This window comes from Somniosus microcephalus, chromosome 2 (assembly GCF_052327205.1).
Source record: "Somniosus microcephalus isolate GS21.2 chromosome 2, FLI_Smic_1.0, whole genome shotgun sequence".
NCBI classification, from domain to species: Eukaryota; Metazoa; Chordata; class Chondrichthyes; order Squaliformes; family Somniosidae; genus Somniosus; species Somniosus microcephalus.
Genome location: NC_140988.1, coordinates 47,704,076 through 47,723,903, shown reverse-complemented (window position 1 = coordinate 47,723,903; position 19,828 = coordinate 47,704,076). Strand labels below are relative to the sequence as shown.

At 45.9% G+C, this 19,828-nt stretch overlaps 1 protein-coding gene across 1 annotated transcript in view; it reads left to right on the top strand.

Moving 5' to 3' along the window:
• Window positions 1–19,828, top strand: part of LOC147122704 (uncharacterized) — a 204,719-nt gene that overhangs the window by 155,145 nt on the left and 29,746 nt on the right. The window contains 2 exon segments of the mRNA XM_086009485.1: window positions 450–546; window positions 3,334–3,486. Of these exon segments, the coding sequence (XP_085865611.1) occupies window positions 450–546; window positions 3,334–3,486 (250 nt within the window).

Below are 19,828 nucleotides of genomic sequence, written 5' to 3'. Positions count from 1 at the left end.
GATCTCAGGCCTCCAGAGAGGACAATGGGTGGTATCTTTTTATACAGTTGCTATTTTTAGCAACATTCCAGTAACTTGGAAACTGTAACCAAAGAACACCACTTTTGTAACTCCTACTACCACCAGCAGAAGTTGAAAATAATGTACAAAGCTGTAGACTCCACATCTTGCCTTAACCATAAATTATCCGCCATTGTGATCTGGATTGGCTACTGTAGTTGTAAATACAGCATTCAACAAAATGTTAGTAAAGATTTTTTTTTATTCATAAGCATACCCTCTATATTTACTGTTGGAGATATTATTCTGAGCAAAATAACAAAGATTTCAATGTTGTTATCTCTGTTTTCTAGACTTCTTCAATCCAATCCCTCAAAGCCCAATTAGAGAAAATATCATTCCAACATTCAGTGCCAGCGATCTCATCTGATTTCTCTAATTCTTTGCAGTGCATTGGTCTTTGGCCCACCTGGAAAATCTAAAGGACCAATTCTTTTCTTTTACGGCTGTTTGCTGTTGTGGGGTTACCCTACTTATTTTACACAGGTCAGTAAATTCAGATCTGCTAAAGTGAAAGCCAGCTAGTGTTCTGCAATGTGTTCAATATCCTACAAGAAATTGCTTTTTAATACAAGACAATATGATCTGCATTTTCCAACACCATATTTTGCCAATAACTGTGACTATTGGAGAATTTCCATCCCATTGCCTCACAGATCTATTGACATGGGTATCTCAGTATCTGTATTGAATTATATTGACATGAACACCAATAATAGGGGGTGGGGGATGGGGGGTAGCTTTAGAGGTAGCAGTGTCGAGGTGGGTTAGTATATACTGTATCATAAAGTCGTAGGAATGACATCAGTGCTGCCCTTCTGCACACACTCAGTTCCTGTGTTTGACTGGATCATTGGAGTGAGGCATCGAGTAGAGGTTTGTCACTTCTCACAACAATGAGGGATAATTGGCCAATACGTCACTCCAATTCGACCTACAGCACCTCCTTGTAGCTAATTGCAAAGCAGCGTAGGATGAGGCCTGGAGCAGGAGTGATTCTGCCTAATTGGCTGAGGGTTGTGGGTGGAGTCAAGGAACCTAAAGAGGGGAAATAAACTCAGCGAGAAAGAAGAAAGAGCTTGTATATTTATATAATAAAGCCTTTCATGATCTCAGGGTGTCCCAAAGCACTTTACAGCCACTGAAGTATTTTTGAAATGTAGTCACCCGACAGGACCTCGGTTTTATGTCACATCCAAAAGTCGGCACCTCCGATCGTGCAATCCTCCCTCAGTCCTGCACTGAGGTGTCAGCCTAGATTATGTGCTTAAGTCTCTGAAGTGGGATTTGAACCCATGACTCAGAGGTGAGAAAGCGACCACAGAACCAAGGCAGACACCCAATTAAAATATGGAAGGGAAATAAATACATATGTAAAACATTAAGAGGCAGGGTGCATAATTTGCTAATACTATGGCCTAAATATGATATATGCTATGTTGAAAAGACATTTTGATTCGTACAGTGACATGGCTTATGGTATTTCAGATTTGATTCTTTCATACTTCATTAGTGGAGCCAGCATCACATTTGCTTGTTCTCATGTAAAACAATAGGGTTTGTGGAGAGTCTGAAAATGTTGAGATACTTCAATTATAAGCTTAAAAATTAAACTGAAGCATAAGGTGAAAAGTATTGAAATGTCAAAGTTTCAAATACATTGAGATCTACCAATGTCATGGACGTTGCAGAAGTCATGATAACAACAACAGGGTTGGAAATCTTGGGGGAGAGTTTCAATTGCCAGCTATCCATTTCTTGCCTCAAAACAAGTGACTGCCAGTTGAAAATCTGGTGGGGACCTTGTGCACCCATTTGCCTGCCTGAATCAACGTTAAATGAACTCTCACCCAATACAGGCGGTCCTTAAAAGGACTGAAGGCCTCTCCCAAAAGGTAAGTATTTTTGTGTTTTTTTGAAGTGTTTTATGGGGCCAGAAGGAGCAGGCATGCTTCTCCAGGTCCTCCCAAAATCTTTCAGCCTATTGCCTGCCTGTTCTCTCCCCACTCCGGAATCCACTCCACACACCTCCCCCACCCCACCCCCCTCCCCTCCCCCCACACCACCCCCACTCCCCCACCAACCCACCACACCCCCCCCACACCCCACCCCACCCCACACATCCTCCACCCCATCCCCCCCCACATCACCCCCACTCACCCACCCCCCACACAACCCCACCCCCCCACCAACCCCACCACACCCCCCAAACCTCCACCAACCCCACCACACCCCCCCACACCCCACACCACCTCCACCCCCACCCCCCCCCACACCACCCCGCCCCACCCCTCCCCCACCCCACCCCCCTCCCCTCCCCCCACACCACCCCCACTCCCCCACCAACCCACCACACCCCCCCACACCCCACCCCACCCCACACATCCTCCACCCCATCCCCCCCCACATCACCCCCACTCACCCACCCCCCACACAACCCCACCCCCCCACCAACCCCACCACACCCCCCAAACCTCCACCAACCCCACCACACCCCCCCACACCCCACACCACCTCCACCCCCACCCCCCCACACCACCCCCACCACCCCCCCACACACCCCGCCCCACCCCTCCCCCCCAACAGGCCTTACCTGCCAGTTGGCTGCGTGCAGTAGACAGCTGATTTTGCTCCTGAACAGGCCGGTGAGCTTCAGCGGATCTCCCATTTGTCACATACAGCTCGCCAAAAAATTATTAATGAGGCCTGAACCGGAAAGTGGTTTTGGTCTCCCACCTGCCGATATCGCACCCATTCGACATCTAACCCGAATGTTTCTTCCTAACCTTGTGTGATAATGTGTCACTGAAAACTCTTCTGGTATAATATCTTCAGTAATTACATAAGACATTATTGTATGTGACTTACAGAATAGTCAATAAAATATTGCAAACAAAAATTAGAAAAAAGATCAAGTTGAGCTCTTCTACAACTTTAACCAAAAGTCTAACTCAACATTTATCCATATTTTACTGACATGTAAAATATTAGTCTTTTATAATTAATTAAGAAAATTGACAGAGATCCTGTGAGTGGAAATATATTTGTTAGAACTTATATATATTAAATTATCAATACATATGGAAAGTATGATCTACATAGTTTTATGTCTTTAATTCCACAAAAAATATCTTTTTTTCTCTATCTTGATTGGGGAGTCTCTCAGTTGCTGTCTAAAAGACTGTGCAGTGGGTATTAGGTTACACACATATCCAAGGCAAATTCATTGCTCTGCCACTAATGACTTCAGTTGCTATCTATTCTATTGCACAGATTGTCTCGATCTCCTTCAACAGGCTATTGGGCTTCCATATCACCTTCTTGATCGGCAATGTACTGATGTGGTATCAATTTCTAAAAGCTTCCCTGATGGATCCTGGTTTCCTTCTAAGAGACAGTGAGGAATACGATCGTACTCTTAGACAGGTATAACTCCCAGCCTTTCTCCCAGGCCGAGGAAACTGTATCTTGCAAGAAATTCCCATAACTGTTTCATCACCAATTGTTTATATCCAAAGGATGTCACAGTTTCTGATTTTAAGTACAGTAAATATCTTCATCCATGCAAACCAGAAATAAGTGTTCTGTAAGTATATAAAGTATATTTTATGTTTGCAGTCACTAAGCTTGGTGCAATATTACAGTAATGGGGGTGAGTTAAATTTATCTATTTATTATTCGATCTGTAAAATGAATCACGCTTTCTAGCAGGTGAAAAAGAATCGTAAAATGCTGATTGCTTCTCAGCTGCATCCTGAAACTGACCAACACGTAACAATTTGCAAAGTTCCCCGGCCAAACAACAATAAATTCTGAGCAACCTTGGGCTGTGTTTAGTTATTGCAATTAGACTTTGTGGCCTAAAATAAACAGGCTAATTAAACACAGCTACAAGCAGAATACATTGTGCATTCCATGGTGTAACACTGCTATTGTTACAAAACTGCAAATCATTTAATTTACCACAAGCAACACTGTGGGAGATCCACTTGTATACATGGTTCATTGAGTGCACCCTCTGATGGACCGGAAGAATTATACTTTTTAAAAAGAGAAAGAAAGTCAGTCACTTAATGGTGGGTACTTCTGACAATTTACAAGCACTTTTCAATCTACAAAGTTCCCTGGCCAAAAGTAATTAAACTCTGGCCTGAGCCTGTAATTACTTAACAACAATCAGACTTTGCGGGCTTTAAAGGATATAGCTCCACCTTAGAAACAGAGTAATACATTGTGCATTACATAGGAGAATACTTCAGTCCTTATAAAGCAATATATCATGAATAATGGCATGGGAAAGGCACCAGTGTGTGTGAATGTATGTATATATTTGTATGCATATATATACACAGTTGCATCGAGATGAAAATTGGGTGGTTACAACAACAGGTAGGCGATCCACTCCACCGGATTACTGCCCAGGTGTTGAAGGTAAAAATTACCCCCAGTGTGTTTTTTTGTATAAAACATGAAAACAAGATAAAACATGAGCTTCTCAACTTTTCACTGAGGTACATTTTCTGGAAAAAAATAATGTTACTAAATTCAAGGGCTTATTTACCACTGGGGTTCTGAACCTTTTTGTTTCTGAGGCCCCCCTCCCATGTTATAAAAATTCCATAGACCCCCCTGTAATGCAAAACAACAACAGCAACTTGTATTTATATAGCGCCATTCACATCGTAAAGTGTCCCAAGGCACTTCACAGGAGCATTATCAAATAAAGTTTGACACCAAGCCACATAAGGAGCGATTAGGACAGATGACCAAAAGCTTGGTCAAAGTGGTAGGTTTTAAGGAGCGCCTTGGAGGAAGAAAGAGAGGTAGAGAGGCAGAGGTTTAGGGACGGAATTCCAGAGCTTAGGGCCCTAAGCAGCTGAAGTCACGGCCACCAATGGTGGAGCGATTAAAATCAGGGATGCTCAAGAGGCCAGAATTGGAGGAACGCAGATATCTCGGAGGGTTGTAGGGCTGGAGGAGATTGCAGAAATAGGGAGGGATGAGGCCATGGAGGGATTTGAAAACTTGTACAATTAACCATATAAACTTTAGCGATTAGTGATGGGTGTTAGAACTATGGTTAGGGTGCTGCAGCTAGGGGTTGGAGTTAGGGATTGGGGTTAAGGATTACGTTAGTGTTTTGGGTTAGGAATTTACGGTTACGGACCAGAGTTAGGCATCAGGGTTACTGTTAGGATGTTAGATTTTAGGTTGGGGATACCAAGGCTAGGAGATGCAATCTGGAAGGTATGGGGAGCTGGCCCTGACCAGACACAATTTCCCTTCATTTACAGACATTCCCTGACCAGTCACCATTTCGCCATCATTTACAGATTCTCCATGACCTGTCATCTTTTCTTCTTCATTTACAGATGCTCCCTGACCCGTCACCATTTCACCATCATTTACAGATGCTCCCTGAGAGTTCCCAGCACTTGCTGTTGCTCCCAGAGTTTGGCGCGTACACTGCGCTTTCTGGCCAGGGCGAGCCTGGGAACTGGTCCCCCCGGGGTTTATTAATCTGCTCCATCCAGACCTCTTACCTGCTGCGTTTCCACCGGCCATGCATGCTCGGCTCACACTGCTCGAGTAATTGACGTGAGCTCCAGCTCAATGGGAAGAGGGGCTGGAGGACCGAGTGGGTCCTTCAACCAATCGGAGTGTGTGAGGAGTGGGATGTTGTGTAGAATGTGGTTATTTTTGGCGGACCACTTAAAACCTTCTCACGGACACCTGGTTGAGAACCCCTGATTTACAATATGTTCCATGTGTGACAAATAGAACTTTAAACTTTCAACTTTGAATTTTAACAATGGGGCAGAAATTCGGGTCTCCACAGGTGAGTACGCACGGGGTACTCACCCGTAGGCCCAATGGAAGTGCCGGTTTCCTGCATGCACTGCGCATGCGCGGGAAACCGGCACTTCCATTTCTCTAAACGAAGAGGTTCAGAGGTCGAACGCGTGCGCAGGAGAGGCGGCACGTACGCATCGAACTTCGTTTTTTTTTACAGGTTTTCCCGCGAGGGTAAGCCTGCAGAAGTTAGAAATGTAAAAAGCAGGCGTAAGGCCTGCTTTTTACAAGGTAAGTGGCGAATTAATTAAAATTAAAACATTTTTTCCACAGGTTTATTATTTTTAAATACTTTAAAGCAAGGTAAGTTTATTTTTAGCCCCGTTAGAAAATAAAATTATTTTTTTCAAAAATTTAAATTATTGTTTAAAATAGTTATTTTGTGTAATTTATAGTTTATTTAATAAATGTGATTTTTTAAAAATGTATTTGAAAATTTAGTGCTATTTTGGGGCCGTAGTATTTATAAGTCTTGACAGCACTTCCTGTCAGACTTATGAATGGAGCATTCCCTGCTCCGATTGGCTCCCCATGGCCCACGTGATCCCAGGGGATGCATCGAACTAACTGCGCCCCTGGGATACGCAAGCACTGCGCGCCGGCAGCTGGACCGGGCCCCGGATCAGAATTCCACGGGGGCCCAGAGCTCAACGGCCAGCGCGCAAGGTAAGTGTAGATCGGGGGCTTACACCTGCGGGAAACCCCCGACCCGAATTTCTGGGCCATTGTTTAATCTTGCAGGGAGGTACTAAATAAAAGTCAGGATTAAGGCAGAACAATTTAATAACACTTAGTACAATGCCACAGATATTTAGTAAAGAAGGAAAGATTAAATAGTTTAATCTTATTTTAAGTTTTTGTATTTCTTGGCATTACGATGAAACGCACCAACTGAAATAAATGGAGAATAAAGAGTGCTGCCTTGAATTTACATGCTAAAATAGATTTATTTAACCCTGGTATATATTTATCTACCTGCAGAGAGTAAGGAATACATTATTTGTTTTCCAGGAACCAATTAAAAACACATATTTTACAGTCTCTGAGGAGATCTCTTATAAAATTATTTCACTGAAGTTCTGAATCTCATCCCCTACATCCACACCCCAGTGCCCCTTCCAATAACATAACCTCAGATTCACTGTGAACAACACTACAGGAGATATGTTAACATAAAAATGTTGTATCTAGCATGCACTTTGTCCCACATACTTCCCACATAATATTTCCTATGTGACAATTCAGCATAATTTCTGTATATTTGCAAATTTCTTGCAGTTGACCTCAGCATGCCACCATAAAGCAGAAACAAATCACAACTAAACAGGTAGGCAACATGTAAATCACATGTGAAGAAGCAGGTAAATAAACTTCTAATGAGGAACTGCTGACATCATATGGAACTAACCAATGAGGGGTCAGTAGAAGAATGGGTGGTGGGGTAGCTGTGTTAATCAGAAAAAAACATCATGGGTTTATAGCAAGAAAGGATAAAACCAACTAAGAGAAAGACAATGGGCTCGATTTTAATAGCCCTGAGGAGGCAGGTTTGGAGGCGGATCAGCTGCGAAAATTGGAAAAAATGGCTTCAGACACTCAACCTGCCTCCATCCCACCCCCACCCAATTTTTGTGAGTGCCTGTTCAGCTGCTCCCAAACTGACCCGACTCCAACCGGTGGGACAGGTAGTTAAGGCAGTTAAGAGCCTGTTAACTGCCTTGATAATCCTATTTTGATCGAGGTTTCCCATTTTCGTGCCTCTGGCTCCTGTTTCCCGTCTTGTCAGAAACAGTCCAGCTGCAAGGAGACGAGCTGGTGGAGGACACGATACATTGTCTTTATTGGTGCAGAACTTTAAAAGCGCTCCTGTAACATGGCTGACATTCAAACACAACAACTTTGTTGTTGGAGGTTTGGGATAAGATTTTGCAAATCTACTGACCTTGTGACTGGTCAGGGTGACACACATCTGCTGTTTGAACTGATTGGAATAATTTCTGGCCACTTTGAGTATGCGCTTCTTGCCTCAACTGAAACCTATAACAGGATGGGAACCATTTACATCCGCTCATCCTGGTCATCAGATTCGGAGGAAGAGCAGCGGCTTAGTGCTGCTGGATGAACAAGTGGCTCAGCACACAGCCTCCTCGGAGGAAGAGGAAGAGGACGAGGAAGAGGACGAGGAGGAGGATGAGTAGGAGGACGGGGAGTGATGCCTTGCGGGGCCGGATGTGACCAGTCCAGCAGCAGGCGACCACATTGATGGCCGTCAGGCAAGGGATGCGCTCAGCCATGCCAGATTCACATAAGCTAACGCTTCAACCACAGATGGCTGGCACATGCAGATGAATATAAGTCCAACAGTCTCAAACCTCATGCATCATCTGTCCAATAAACGGTGGTTTGCGCTCAGTGTCACCACCATCATTCCACATGGAAATCACCCTGAGCCCTCACTCTTGCACTTCCATGTCCCAGAACACAGAAGCCACACTTTAGGTGATCTCAGCAGATCATTAAACCTTTTTCAACACTAAACCCATGTGCGTCTGCACACAGACCTCAAGCTCACCTCCTCAGCAATTTGCAGCAAGCTGCCTTGTTTTGCTGAGGAGGCCTCCTCCTTCCGTTTCCAGGGAAGAGGAGCTCCTGACATCCTCTAACTCCCTCAACAAGAGCATGGAGAGAGCCCTCATTGAACCTGGATGCAGCCTTAGTTTTTGGGGCTGCCATTCCTGCAGCTCCCAGCACCTTTAAGAGAAAAAAGCATTAATATCACTAAGCAAATGATTGGAACACATCTGACATCTTTTTCATTTCAGTCAGATAATAAAGTCATATATCAAAAAATCATGAATCTCTTTCTAGAACAATATGACCAGCAATATCATTCGTTAAATTTTGCTCAGAACAGACACTGTCAACTCCCCTTTCAAGATAATAAAGCACTAAGCCATCCCAATGATATTTGTATGCAAAGGGGACATAGCCCCTTTAAACTTTCAAACAAACAATGCATCATCAGATGCGAGAAACTGACATGCTCCAAGCAATTGCCTGGAGGGACCCGCGCACCGGCTGTAACGAGGCCCATGAAACCAAAATCAGAAGTGCTGGGAGGCGGCAGCCGGGTGCGGGTCCGAAAGCTGCCGAGCAGCAGTCCCGCCCTCAACCCACCTCCGTTATTAAAATCAAGCCCACAGAATTCATATGGACTGACATAAAGGACAAGAAGGGATTGGTCACACTATTAGGGGCATACTATAGATCACCAGATAATGGAAAGGAAGTGGAGGGAGAAATATGAAGGCAAATGTATGAAATAAGTAAAATGCACAGAATCATAATCAAGGGAGATTTCAACTACCCCCAAGTAAACTGGCAGGGAGATGGAGTGAAAGGGGAGAAGGGGATAGAGTTTTTACAGTGTGCACAAGCCTCCTTTCTGGCCCAATATGTAAGAGGCCCAACAAGGGAGAAAGCACTTTTAGTCCTAGTAATGGGGAATGAATCAGAGCAGATAAAAGGATTAACTGTATGAGAACATCTAGGGAGTAGTGATCACAATATAATAATTTCAAGATAATAATTGAAAGAGATATAGATAGACGAAAGTGATACATTAGAAAAAAGAAACTATAAGGGAATAAAGGAGATGACAAAAGGGCTTAGGAAAGAGGTCAAATAGACAATTAGGAAGGCAAAGAGGAAATATGAAATCAAAATATCAAGGAATATTAAAAAAATATCAAAAGGAGAATTGAGAAAAAAACCAACTATAAGTGAATGAGGATGGAGCTAAGGAAGGTAAACTGGAGAAAACTACTGACAAAGAAGTAGAACAACAGTGGGCAATATTTAAAAGGGAGCTCAACAGAGTTCAGGAGAAATATATCCAACTAAAAATAAGAACAAACTAGTCAAGATTGAGATGCCATGGAAAAGTTAAGAGATGAGTATAAAAGTGAATCTAAAGAAAAAGGCATAAGCAAAGGACATAAACAATAAAGGAGAGGATGACAAAAGAGAATATGATGAGCTTCGGAAAGAGATTAAAAGACAATTAGGCAAGGAGAAAATCTGAACTAAAAATATCAAAAAATATAAAAAGAATATAGAATCATTATAAATTCATCTTCTTTTGGAATAGAAGTTAAAATGTTGCCACTGTGCTAACATACGATTTAAAAATAAATGTAGCTGGATTATGACCTAGTATTTCTCTTTTAAGGGTCTTTAACACTCATGTAAGGATGATTTTGGTGCCAGTTTGTCTCATACAGATCAATCTTCATGTTCTATAAAGGCCTTTAATAATGGATTCTCGAAGGTCACTGCAGCGCAAAAGAATAGGTCAACCTGACTAGTAAATACCAATTAGGCTCACTAATCTATGTTGTGAAAACTGCAGAAATCATCTCTAAAGCTTTCAGGACTACAGTGACAGCTCAGTACCAAATAAAAAACCCAACAAGGTGTAGTTTCATTTTTTTTATTCCATAATTTCTGTGATTAAAGTGGTCTATGGCTCAATTCTCAGATTTAACTTTGCAAAATTTACTATTGGAGAATGATATTAAATCATTTTTACTTTACAAGCTGGCACCACATTATTTTTGTGCATGTGTCTTACTTTCCAAACATACATTTGGAGGATCACAAGGAGCTAATGACTTTATGGATTCAGGGCAAGAATGTATTGAAATCAGATATTTTCAGCTCCTTGCAAACTCTAGAATCAGCTGCAGTGTAATATATCCCATAATAAAGCTGCTGAAACCTGTAAGTTTCCATGACCCTCTGGATCATTTGTAAGATTGTAAGCAAGATCGAGAGTCCCACATGGTATGCTGCCTACCTGGTACCAGGGTGAGGGACGTCTCAAATCGGCTTTAAATGATATTAGAGAGGGAGGGGGAGGATCTAGTTGTTGCGGTCCATGTTGGGACCAACAACAAAGGGAAGAGTAGGTAAGAGGTCCTGTGTGGGGAGTACCAGGAACTAGGAACTAAATTAAAGAACAGAACCTCAAGGGTTATAATCTCTGGATTATTACCTGAGCCACGTGCAAATTGGCATAGGGATAAGCAGATTAGGGAGGTGAATGTGTGGCTGAAGGAAAGAGGAGTTCCATTTCATGGGGCACTGGCACCAGTATTGGGACAGGAATGAACTGTACCGTTGGGACGGGCTCCACCTGAACTGGTCTGGGACCAGGGTCCAAGCAGAAAGGATAAATAGGGCGGTCACAAGGACTTTAAACTAGTAAATGCGGGGGAGGGCTCAGGGGGAAATTGCAGTACAAATAATAGTTCAAAAACAAACAAAAGGGAAGCGAGTAGAGTAACAGTCAGAAATTGTACTTTAGGCACTACAGGTAAAGGGAAAACTAAAAGACGTAAAGTGATTAAACCAGGAGACAGAAATATGAAACATGTGAGTAAAACATTAGAGCTGAAGGACAGGCTAGGGTGTGTGGCCCAAATAAGCGTTCTTTATACAAACGCACAGAGTATAAGGAATAAGTTGAATGAACTGCAGGCATGATTTCAAATTGGATGGTATGACATGGTAGCCATTACTGAGACATGGCTGCAAGACAGTCAGGACTGGGAACTAAATATACCACGTTATAAGGTCTACAGGAAAGATAGGGAAAATGGTAGAGGGGTAGAAGTAGCCTTAGTGATTAAGGATAAAATCACATCAATGATATGAGAGGATATAATGGGAGCTAAGCAGACAGTGGAGACTTTATGGATAGGATTAAGAAATAGGAAAGGATTTAAGACTGTAGTGGGAGTTGTGTATAGGTCCCCTGGTAGCAGCTCTGAATTGTTAGATTGTATAAATGCAGAGATTAGACAAGCGTGTAGTAAAGGTAGAGTGGTTTTAATAGGGGATTTTAACTTTCATATAGATTTGGATAAGCAGACTAGCACCTGTCAGAAAGGTAGTGAATTTCTTGAGTGTGTCCAGGATAATTTTCTACAACAATATGTCCTAGAACCAACAAGAGGGCAAGCCATATTAGATTTAATAATGAGTAATGAGCCAGATTTAGTTAACAGTCCAACGGTGCACGAACATTTATCTAATAGCGATCATAACATGATCGAGTTCAACATAACGTATGAAAGGGAGAAATGCGAAACAGCTACTAAGATTCTAGATTTAAGTAAGACCGACTTCAACGGGATGAGACAGAGACTGTCCACAGTAAACTGAGCTAATCTGTTAATGGGTAAAACAACAGAAGATCAGTGGGAGGTGTTTGAAAAAAATTTAATGTGATACAGAACCAGTTTATACCCCTGAGGGGAAAGAGCTCTGCTTGCCAAAAAAAAAGCCATGGACAACTAAAGAGGTAAGAGGCAGCATAAAACTAAAGGGAAGGGCATACAAAAATGCAAAAAAAGCACAGATCCGGGTGAATGGGAAAGATACAAAGAACAGCAAAGGGCCACAAAACAGAAAGTAAGAGCTACAGAAAGGGAGTATGAAAAGAAACTTGCAATGGATATCAAAATCAATACCAAGAATTTTTACAATTATATTAAGAAAAAGAGGGTGGTCATGAGCAATGTTGGCCCCTTGAAAGCTGATAACAGTGATATTGTCAATGATAACAAGGAAATGGCGGACATGTTGAATAATTACTTTGCGTCAGTATTTACAGTAGAGGAAGAGGATAGCATGCCGGAAATCCCAAGGGAACTAATATTGAATCAGCGACAGGGGCTCAATAAAATGAACGTACGCAAAATAGCAGTAATGAAGAAAATAATGGCACTAAAGAGTGACAAATCCCCAGGACCAGATGGTTTCCATCCCAGGGTTTTAAAGGAAGTAGGTGAGCACATTGTAGATGCCCTAACTATAATATTCCAAAGTTCCTTCAATTCAGGAACCATCCCTTTAGATTGGAATATTGCACATGTCACTTTGCTAATTAAGAATGACAAGAGAGAGAAATCAGGGAATTATAGATCAGTTAGCCTAACATCTGTTGTCAGGAAATGACTAGAGTCTATAATTAAGGATAGGGTGACTGAACACCTTGAAAATTTTCAGCTGATCAGAGAGAGCTAGCATGGATTTGTGAAGGGTAGGTCATGCCTGACAAATCTGATTGAATTTTTTGAAGAGGTGACTAAAGTAGTGGACGGGGGAATGTCTATGGATGTTATTTATATGGACTTCCAGAAGGCAATTGATAAAGTCCGTCATAAGAGACTGTTAACTAAGGTTGAAGCCCATGGAATTGAAGGCAAATTATTGACCTGGTTAGGAAATTGGCTGAGCGGCAGCAGACAGAGAGTAGGAATAATGGGCAGGTACTCTAATTGGCAGGGTGTGACTAGTGGTGTCCCACAGGGATCTGTGTTGGGGCCTCAACTATTCACAGTATTTATTAACAACTTAGATGATGGCAGAGAAAGCCACATATCCAAATTTGCCAATGACACAAAGACCATTGTAGGCAGTGTAGATGAGAGAATAAATTTACCAAGAGATACTGATAGAAAAAGTGAATGGGCAAAACCGTGGCAAATGGATTTCAATGTAGGCAAATGTGATGTCATCCACTTTGAACCTAAAAAGGATAGAACAGAGTACTTTCTAAATGGTAAAAAGCTAAAAATAGTGGAGGTCCAAAGAGACTTGGGGGTTCAGGTGCATAGATCATTAAAATGTCAAGAACAGGTACAGAAAATAATCAAAAAGGCTAATGGAATGCTAGCCTTTATATCTAGAGGACCGGAATACAAGGGAGTAGAAGTCATGCTACAGCTATACAAAGCCCTGGTTAGACCACACCTGGAGTATTGTGAGCAGTTCTGGGCACCACACCTTAGGAAGGATATGTTGGTCTTGGAGGGAGTGCAGCGTAGGTTTACCAGAATGATACCCAGACTCCAAGGGTTAAATTACAAGGAGTGCTTATACAGATTAGGGTTGTATTCCCTAGAATTTAGAAGGTTAAGGGGTGATTTGATCGAAGTTTTCAAGATATTAAAGGGAACAGATAGGATAGATAGAAACTATTTCTGCTGGTTGGAGAGTTTAGGACTGGAGGCATAGTCTAAAAATTAGAGCCAAACCTTTCAGGAGTGAAATTAGGAAACACTGCTACACACAAAGGGTGGTAGAAGTTTGGAACTCTCTTCTGCAAATGGCAATTGGTGCAAGATCAATTGTTAATTTTAAATCTGAGATTGATAGCTTTCTGTTAACCAAAGGTATTAAGGGATATGGGCCAAAGGCTGATATATGGAGTTAGGTCGCAGATAAGCCACGGTCTCACTGAATGGTGGAACAAGCTCGAGGGGCTAAATGGCCTACTCCTGTTCCTATGTTCCTATGTTCCTGGTCATTATTCATGTGTAGGCCTCAATGGTGAGGGTCATAGGCTATTTGATTCTGACAGGCATCACAGCTAAACCTGATTCTGCTCTCACCCAACATCCACACATGCACACTTTCCTGCCCAAATTACTAGACTGACATCAGGAGCAGGCGGCTTGACTGGGTTTTCCCTCTGCCTAGCCCAGGACTTTGAGCCCAATTGTCGCACCACCTGCCAACCCTGACCTGAGATCAAATAACTCAATGCAAACCATGAGTCAAACCTATGACCTGGTGATGATGGCCGCGATTTTATTAATGGTGGCGGGTTGAGGGTGGGCCCGCTGCTTGGCAGCTTTCGGACCCACTCCCAGATGCTGATGCCCAGCAGTTACGATTTTACCTTGATTGGCTGTTAACTGCCTTAACTACCTGTCCCACCAGTTCCAGTTGGGCCAGTTTGGGAGGGGCTGACCCGACACTCACGGAAATTGGGTGGGGGCGGGATGGAGGCAGGTAGGGTGTCTGAAGCCATTTTTCTCGATTTTCGCTGCCAACCCACCTCCAAACCTACCTCCTCAGGGCTATTAAAATCGAGCCCAATATATCACTTCAAATTGGGTCACATTTAAAATGTATATTAAAAGAACATTTTAAATAATTAGCTTACTTTTAATTGATACAAAAAATTATGGGGAAATGCTGATTTAAACACAAAGGGGGAGAAATTCGGTTGGTAGCGCCAGCGATTAGCACCTAAAGAGGCCGAGAAGTGGGGTGCTAACCAACTAGCGCCCGGGCGCAGTGAACCCTGCGCCTCTTGCCATATTGAGTGGGCTTTTAGCGCCGGTGCTAAATCTTAGCGCCCGCTCGCGGGCGCAGGCATATCATGACGTCATTTCAGTGTGCAACGCCTTTTTGGCGCCCCGGACCGGAAATTCAGTGGCGCCCCCCTCCGTTCCGCCTGGCGTTAATAAGGACTGCTTACCTGGAACGTTCCCCAGTTGCACTCGGGCTGGGGGGGCGCTCTTTAAAGGGGACTGCACTGGTATAAAAGCGGCAGCCATTTTAGGAGCACAACTTCTTCGAGACTTTCACAGAATTGCTGAGCTGCACTCTGAGAGCCATTGCACCAGTGAGCCAGCGCTGGCCAGAGGAACTTCAGCCTCCTGACCATCACCTTGCTGCTGGTGAGCATTTACAACGTTAACAATTTCTTGTGCGCTATTATTATGGGGGTTGCATTGGAGGGGAACATCCTGCTGCTGAGCCATCTGGAAAGGGCACAGAGACGCAGGGAGAGAGGGGCAGGAATGGCCAGACGGAGGAGGGCCAACAGACGTCGCCACACCAGACCTTACGCTGCCAGGGTTTTCCGACAGCAGTTCTCTTACTTGAACATGTCAGAGGAGCAGTGCCTTAGAAGGCTGCGCTTCAGAAAGGAGGTGGTGACTGAGCTGTGCCACCTGCTTCAGCCAGATCTGCAGCCTCAGATAAGGTGCAGGACCTCTCTGTCGGTGGCTGCCAAGATGACTGTTGCACTGAATTTCTATGCGAGCGGCTCCTTTCAGGCCGTAACTGGGGACATCGCCAACGTATCGCAGTTTGCGGTGCATTGCTGCATCCGTCAAGTAACAGATGCCCTATTTAAAAGGAGGCGGCAGTACATCTTCCCTATGACACTGGAGAAGCAGCGGGAGCGCGCAGAGGGCTTTGCAGCAATAGCGAACTTCCCCATGGTGCATGATACGCTTATCAATTACTTCATAAAAGGTGATGAGTCGAAGAAGAGATGATGAGTCGAAAGAAGAGATGAATAAGGCTTTTATTAGCTAAGAAGAGACCATGCTTCTTCGTGAGTGACTGAACAAGTCTGAACGAAACCCATACAGTGGTGGGTGGAGTCAGCTGAGGCATGCCTCCATACACAGCGCCACCCAGAGGTGGCAATATACAATACAGTGGTTTACCACATTCACCCCTTGTTTAATGTGAAGTCCGGCGGGGTGAAGGGTACTACAAGTTAAGTCTATCAGGAGGCCTTGTCTGACGTCCTGATCGTCGTGGTGGCGGCGGTGGTGTTGCAGCATCCGACGTCGGGTCTGGTGTCTGGGTGGTTGGCGAAGATTCCTGGGGCTTTGGCATGCCGTCTGCAGGGGTTGGGTTGGGAGGGGTGGTGGGGGATAACAGTGGTAAGGGGGATAACGGTGGTAAGGGGGATAACGGTGGTAATTCAGGGGTACCCGAGGGTGCGAGATCTCGTATGGAGACCGTGTCCTCCCGCCCGTCTGGGTATGTCACCCAGGCATACTGGGGGTTGGCGTGTAGGAGGTGCACCCGCTCGACCAGGGGGTCCGTTTTATGCGTCCTCACGTGCCTCCGCAGTAGGACGGGCCCAGGAGAAGTCAACCATGCCGGTAGCGAGGTTCCCGATGTAGACTTCCGGGGGAAAACGAACATTTTCTCATGAGGGGTCGCATTAGTGGCAGTACAAAGCAGTGACCGAATGGAGTGAAGCGCTGCAGGGAGGACCTCCTGCCAGCGGGAGGTCGGAAGGCCCTTAGATTTTAGTGCTAAGAGGACTGCCTTCCAAACCGTCGCGTTCTCCCTTTCCACCTGGCCGTTCCCCCGGGGGTTGTAACTGGTGGTCCTGCTCGTGGCGATACCTCTTGTTAGCAGGTACTGCCGAAGTTCGTCGCTCATGAACGATGAGCCCCTGTCGCTATGTATATAGCTGGGGAACCCGAACAGAGCGAAGATGTCATTCAGACACTTGATGACCGTGGTACTGGTCATGTCTGGGCAAGGGATGGCAAAGGGGAAACGGGAGTACTCATCAACTATGTTGAGGAAGTACACATTGCGGTCAGCGGAGGGGAGGGGCCCTTTAAAATCGACGCTCAGGCGTTCGAAGGGGCGGGTGGCCTTGATCAGGCTTGCTCTGTCCGGCCTATAGAAGTGCGGTTTGCACTCGGCGCAGATTTGGCAGCTCTTGGTCATGGTCCTGACCTCCTCGATGGAGTAGGGCAGGTTACGGGATTTGATAAAATGGAAAAACCTGGTGACCCCCGGGTGGCAGAGGTCATTGTGGAGGGACTGCAGCCTATCACTCTGCGCGTTGGCGCATGTACCACGTGATAGGGCATCTGGGGGCTCATTGAGTTTCCCTGGCCGATACAAGATATCATAATTGTAGGTGGAGAGTTCGATTCTCCACCTCAAGATCTTGTCGTTCTTGATTTTACCCCTCTGCTTATTATTAAACATAAAAGCTACTGAACGCTGGTCAGTGAGCAGGGTAAATCGTTTCCCGGCCAGGTAATGCCTCCAGTGACGCACCGCTTCTACAATAGCCTGGGCCTCCTTTTCGACGGAGGAGTGTCTCGTCTCGGGGCCCTGGAGGGTCCTTGAGAAAAAGGCCACGGGTCTGCCCGCCTGGTTAAGGGTCGCGGCTAGGGCGAAGTCGGAGGCATCGCTCTCCACTTGGAAGGGGATGGACTCATCCACCGCGTGCATTGCGGCCTTCGCGATATCGTTCTTGATAAGAGTGAAGGCTGCACACGCCTCTGGTGTCAGGGGGAAGGAGGTGGCTCTGATGAGGGGCCTGGCTTTGTCTGCATAGAGGGGCACCCACTGGGCGTAGTAGGAGAAAAACCCCAGGCATCTCTTCAGTGCTTTTTGGCAGTGGGGAAGGGGTAGCTCCATTAGGGGGCGCATTCTGTCGGGGTCGGGCCCGATGACTCCGTTCTCCACCACGCAGCCGAGGATGGCCAGGCGCTTGGTGTGAAACATACATTTTTCCTTATTGTACGTTAGGTTCAGCCGTTGGGCCGTACGGAGGAAATTTGCTAGATTAACGTCGTGGTCCTGCTGGTCGTGGCCGCAGATGGTGACGTTATCCAAATAGGGGAAGGTTGCCCGCAGCGCGTTCTGGTCAACCATTCGGTCCATCTCCCTTTGGAAGACCGAAACCCCGTTGGTGACGCCGAAGGGGACCCTAAGGAAGTGGTAGAGGCGGCCGTTTGCCTCGAAGGCAGTATACTGGCGGTCCTCATGGCGGATGGGCAGCTGGTGGTACGCTGACTTAAGGTCGATGGTGGAGAATACTTTGTATTGCGCAATCTGATTGACCATATCAGATATGCGAGGGAGGGGGTACGCGTCCAGCTGGGTGTACCGGTTTATGGTTTGGCTGTAGTCGATTACCATGCGGCGTTTTGCAGTGGTTTTAACGACTACAACCTGGGCTCGCCAGGGGCTAGTGCTACCTTCGATAATGCCCTCCTTCAAGAGCCGCTCCACCTCAGAGCTGATAAAAGCTCTGTCCCCGGCACTGTACCGCCTGCTTTTGGTAGCGATGGGTTTACAGTCGCGGGTGAGGTTAGCGAACAGGGGAGGGGGGGGGACTTTTAATGTGGAAAGGCTGCAGGTGGTTTGCAGCGGGCGATTTAAAAGTTGTTGGTTGCAGACTGTGAGTGGGGGGAGGGGTCTACCGTATGCTAGTGTGACACTCTTAAGGTGGCACTGAAAATCCAACCCTAGCAGGACGGCAGCGCAAAGACGGGGCAGGACTAGCAGTTTAAATGTTTGATATTCAGTGCCCCCTACTGACAGGGTCACCACACAGTAGCCGCTGATGTCCATTGACTGGGACTTGGACGCCATAGAAATGCGATGGTGCGTTGGCAGAATCGTGAGGGAGTGGCTACGTACCGTGTCGGGGTGGACGAAACTCTCTGTGCTCCCGCTGTCGATCAGGCAACTGGTGGCGCGGCCGTTTACCGCGATATCCATCATGGAGCTGGATAGATGGTGAGGGTGGCCTTGATCCAGCGTCACGGAGGCCAGTATGTGGCTTAGTGAGTCACTATAGTCATCCGCCGAGACGGTGGTCGGTTCCGGTGATGAAATGGCGGTTGAGTGCGTTGGATACGATGGCGGCGGATGCCATGCGGCCGGGGGTACACAAAATGGCGGATAAGATGGCTGCTCCCACGGCCCGCACGCTGCGCTGCTGGCTGGCTTCCCCTTGCAGGCGTTAGCGTAATGGCCTTTCTTCCCGCAGCCCGAGCAGGTAGCTGTCTTAGCTGGGCAGTGCGCTCTGGGATGTTTTAACTGGCCACAGAAATAGCATTTTTGGGCCTGGTTACTGGGCATCGAAGCAGTTCTTACCGGAGGCTGCTGTCTCGGTTGGGTCGCTGCAGCGGTTGGTGCCGGGGGCGGCGGTCCCGTGTCCCACGGTTTCGATTGCCATGTTTCGGCGCCGTTACGGGGGTATGCCTCGAGGTTTCGGTGGGCCTCCTCTAACGAGAGCGCAAGGGCAATGGCCGTCTTCAGGTCGGGTTCCTTGCTTTCTAGCAGTCTCTGCCGGGTGTGGTCTGACTGGAGGCCCCTGACGAAGGCATCACAGGCGAGTCCCTGCGCGTGCTCCACAGCCGTTACCGCTTTACAATCGCAGTCTCTGCAGAGTGCCAGTAGCGCCCGTGCAAATGCCCCTACCGATTCTCCCGGTTGCTGCCTGCGGGATCCCAAGAGGTGTCGGGCGTAAATTGTGTTCACTGGGCGC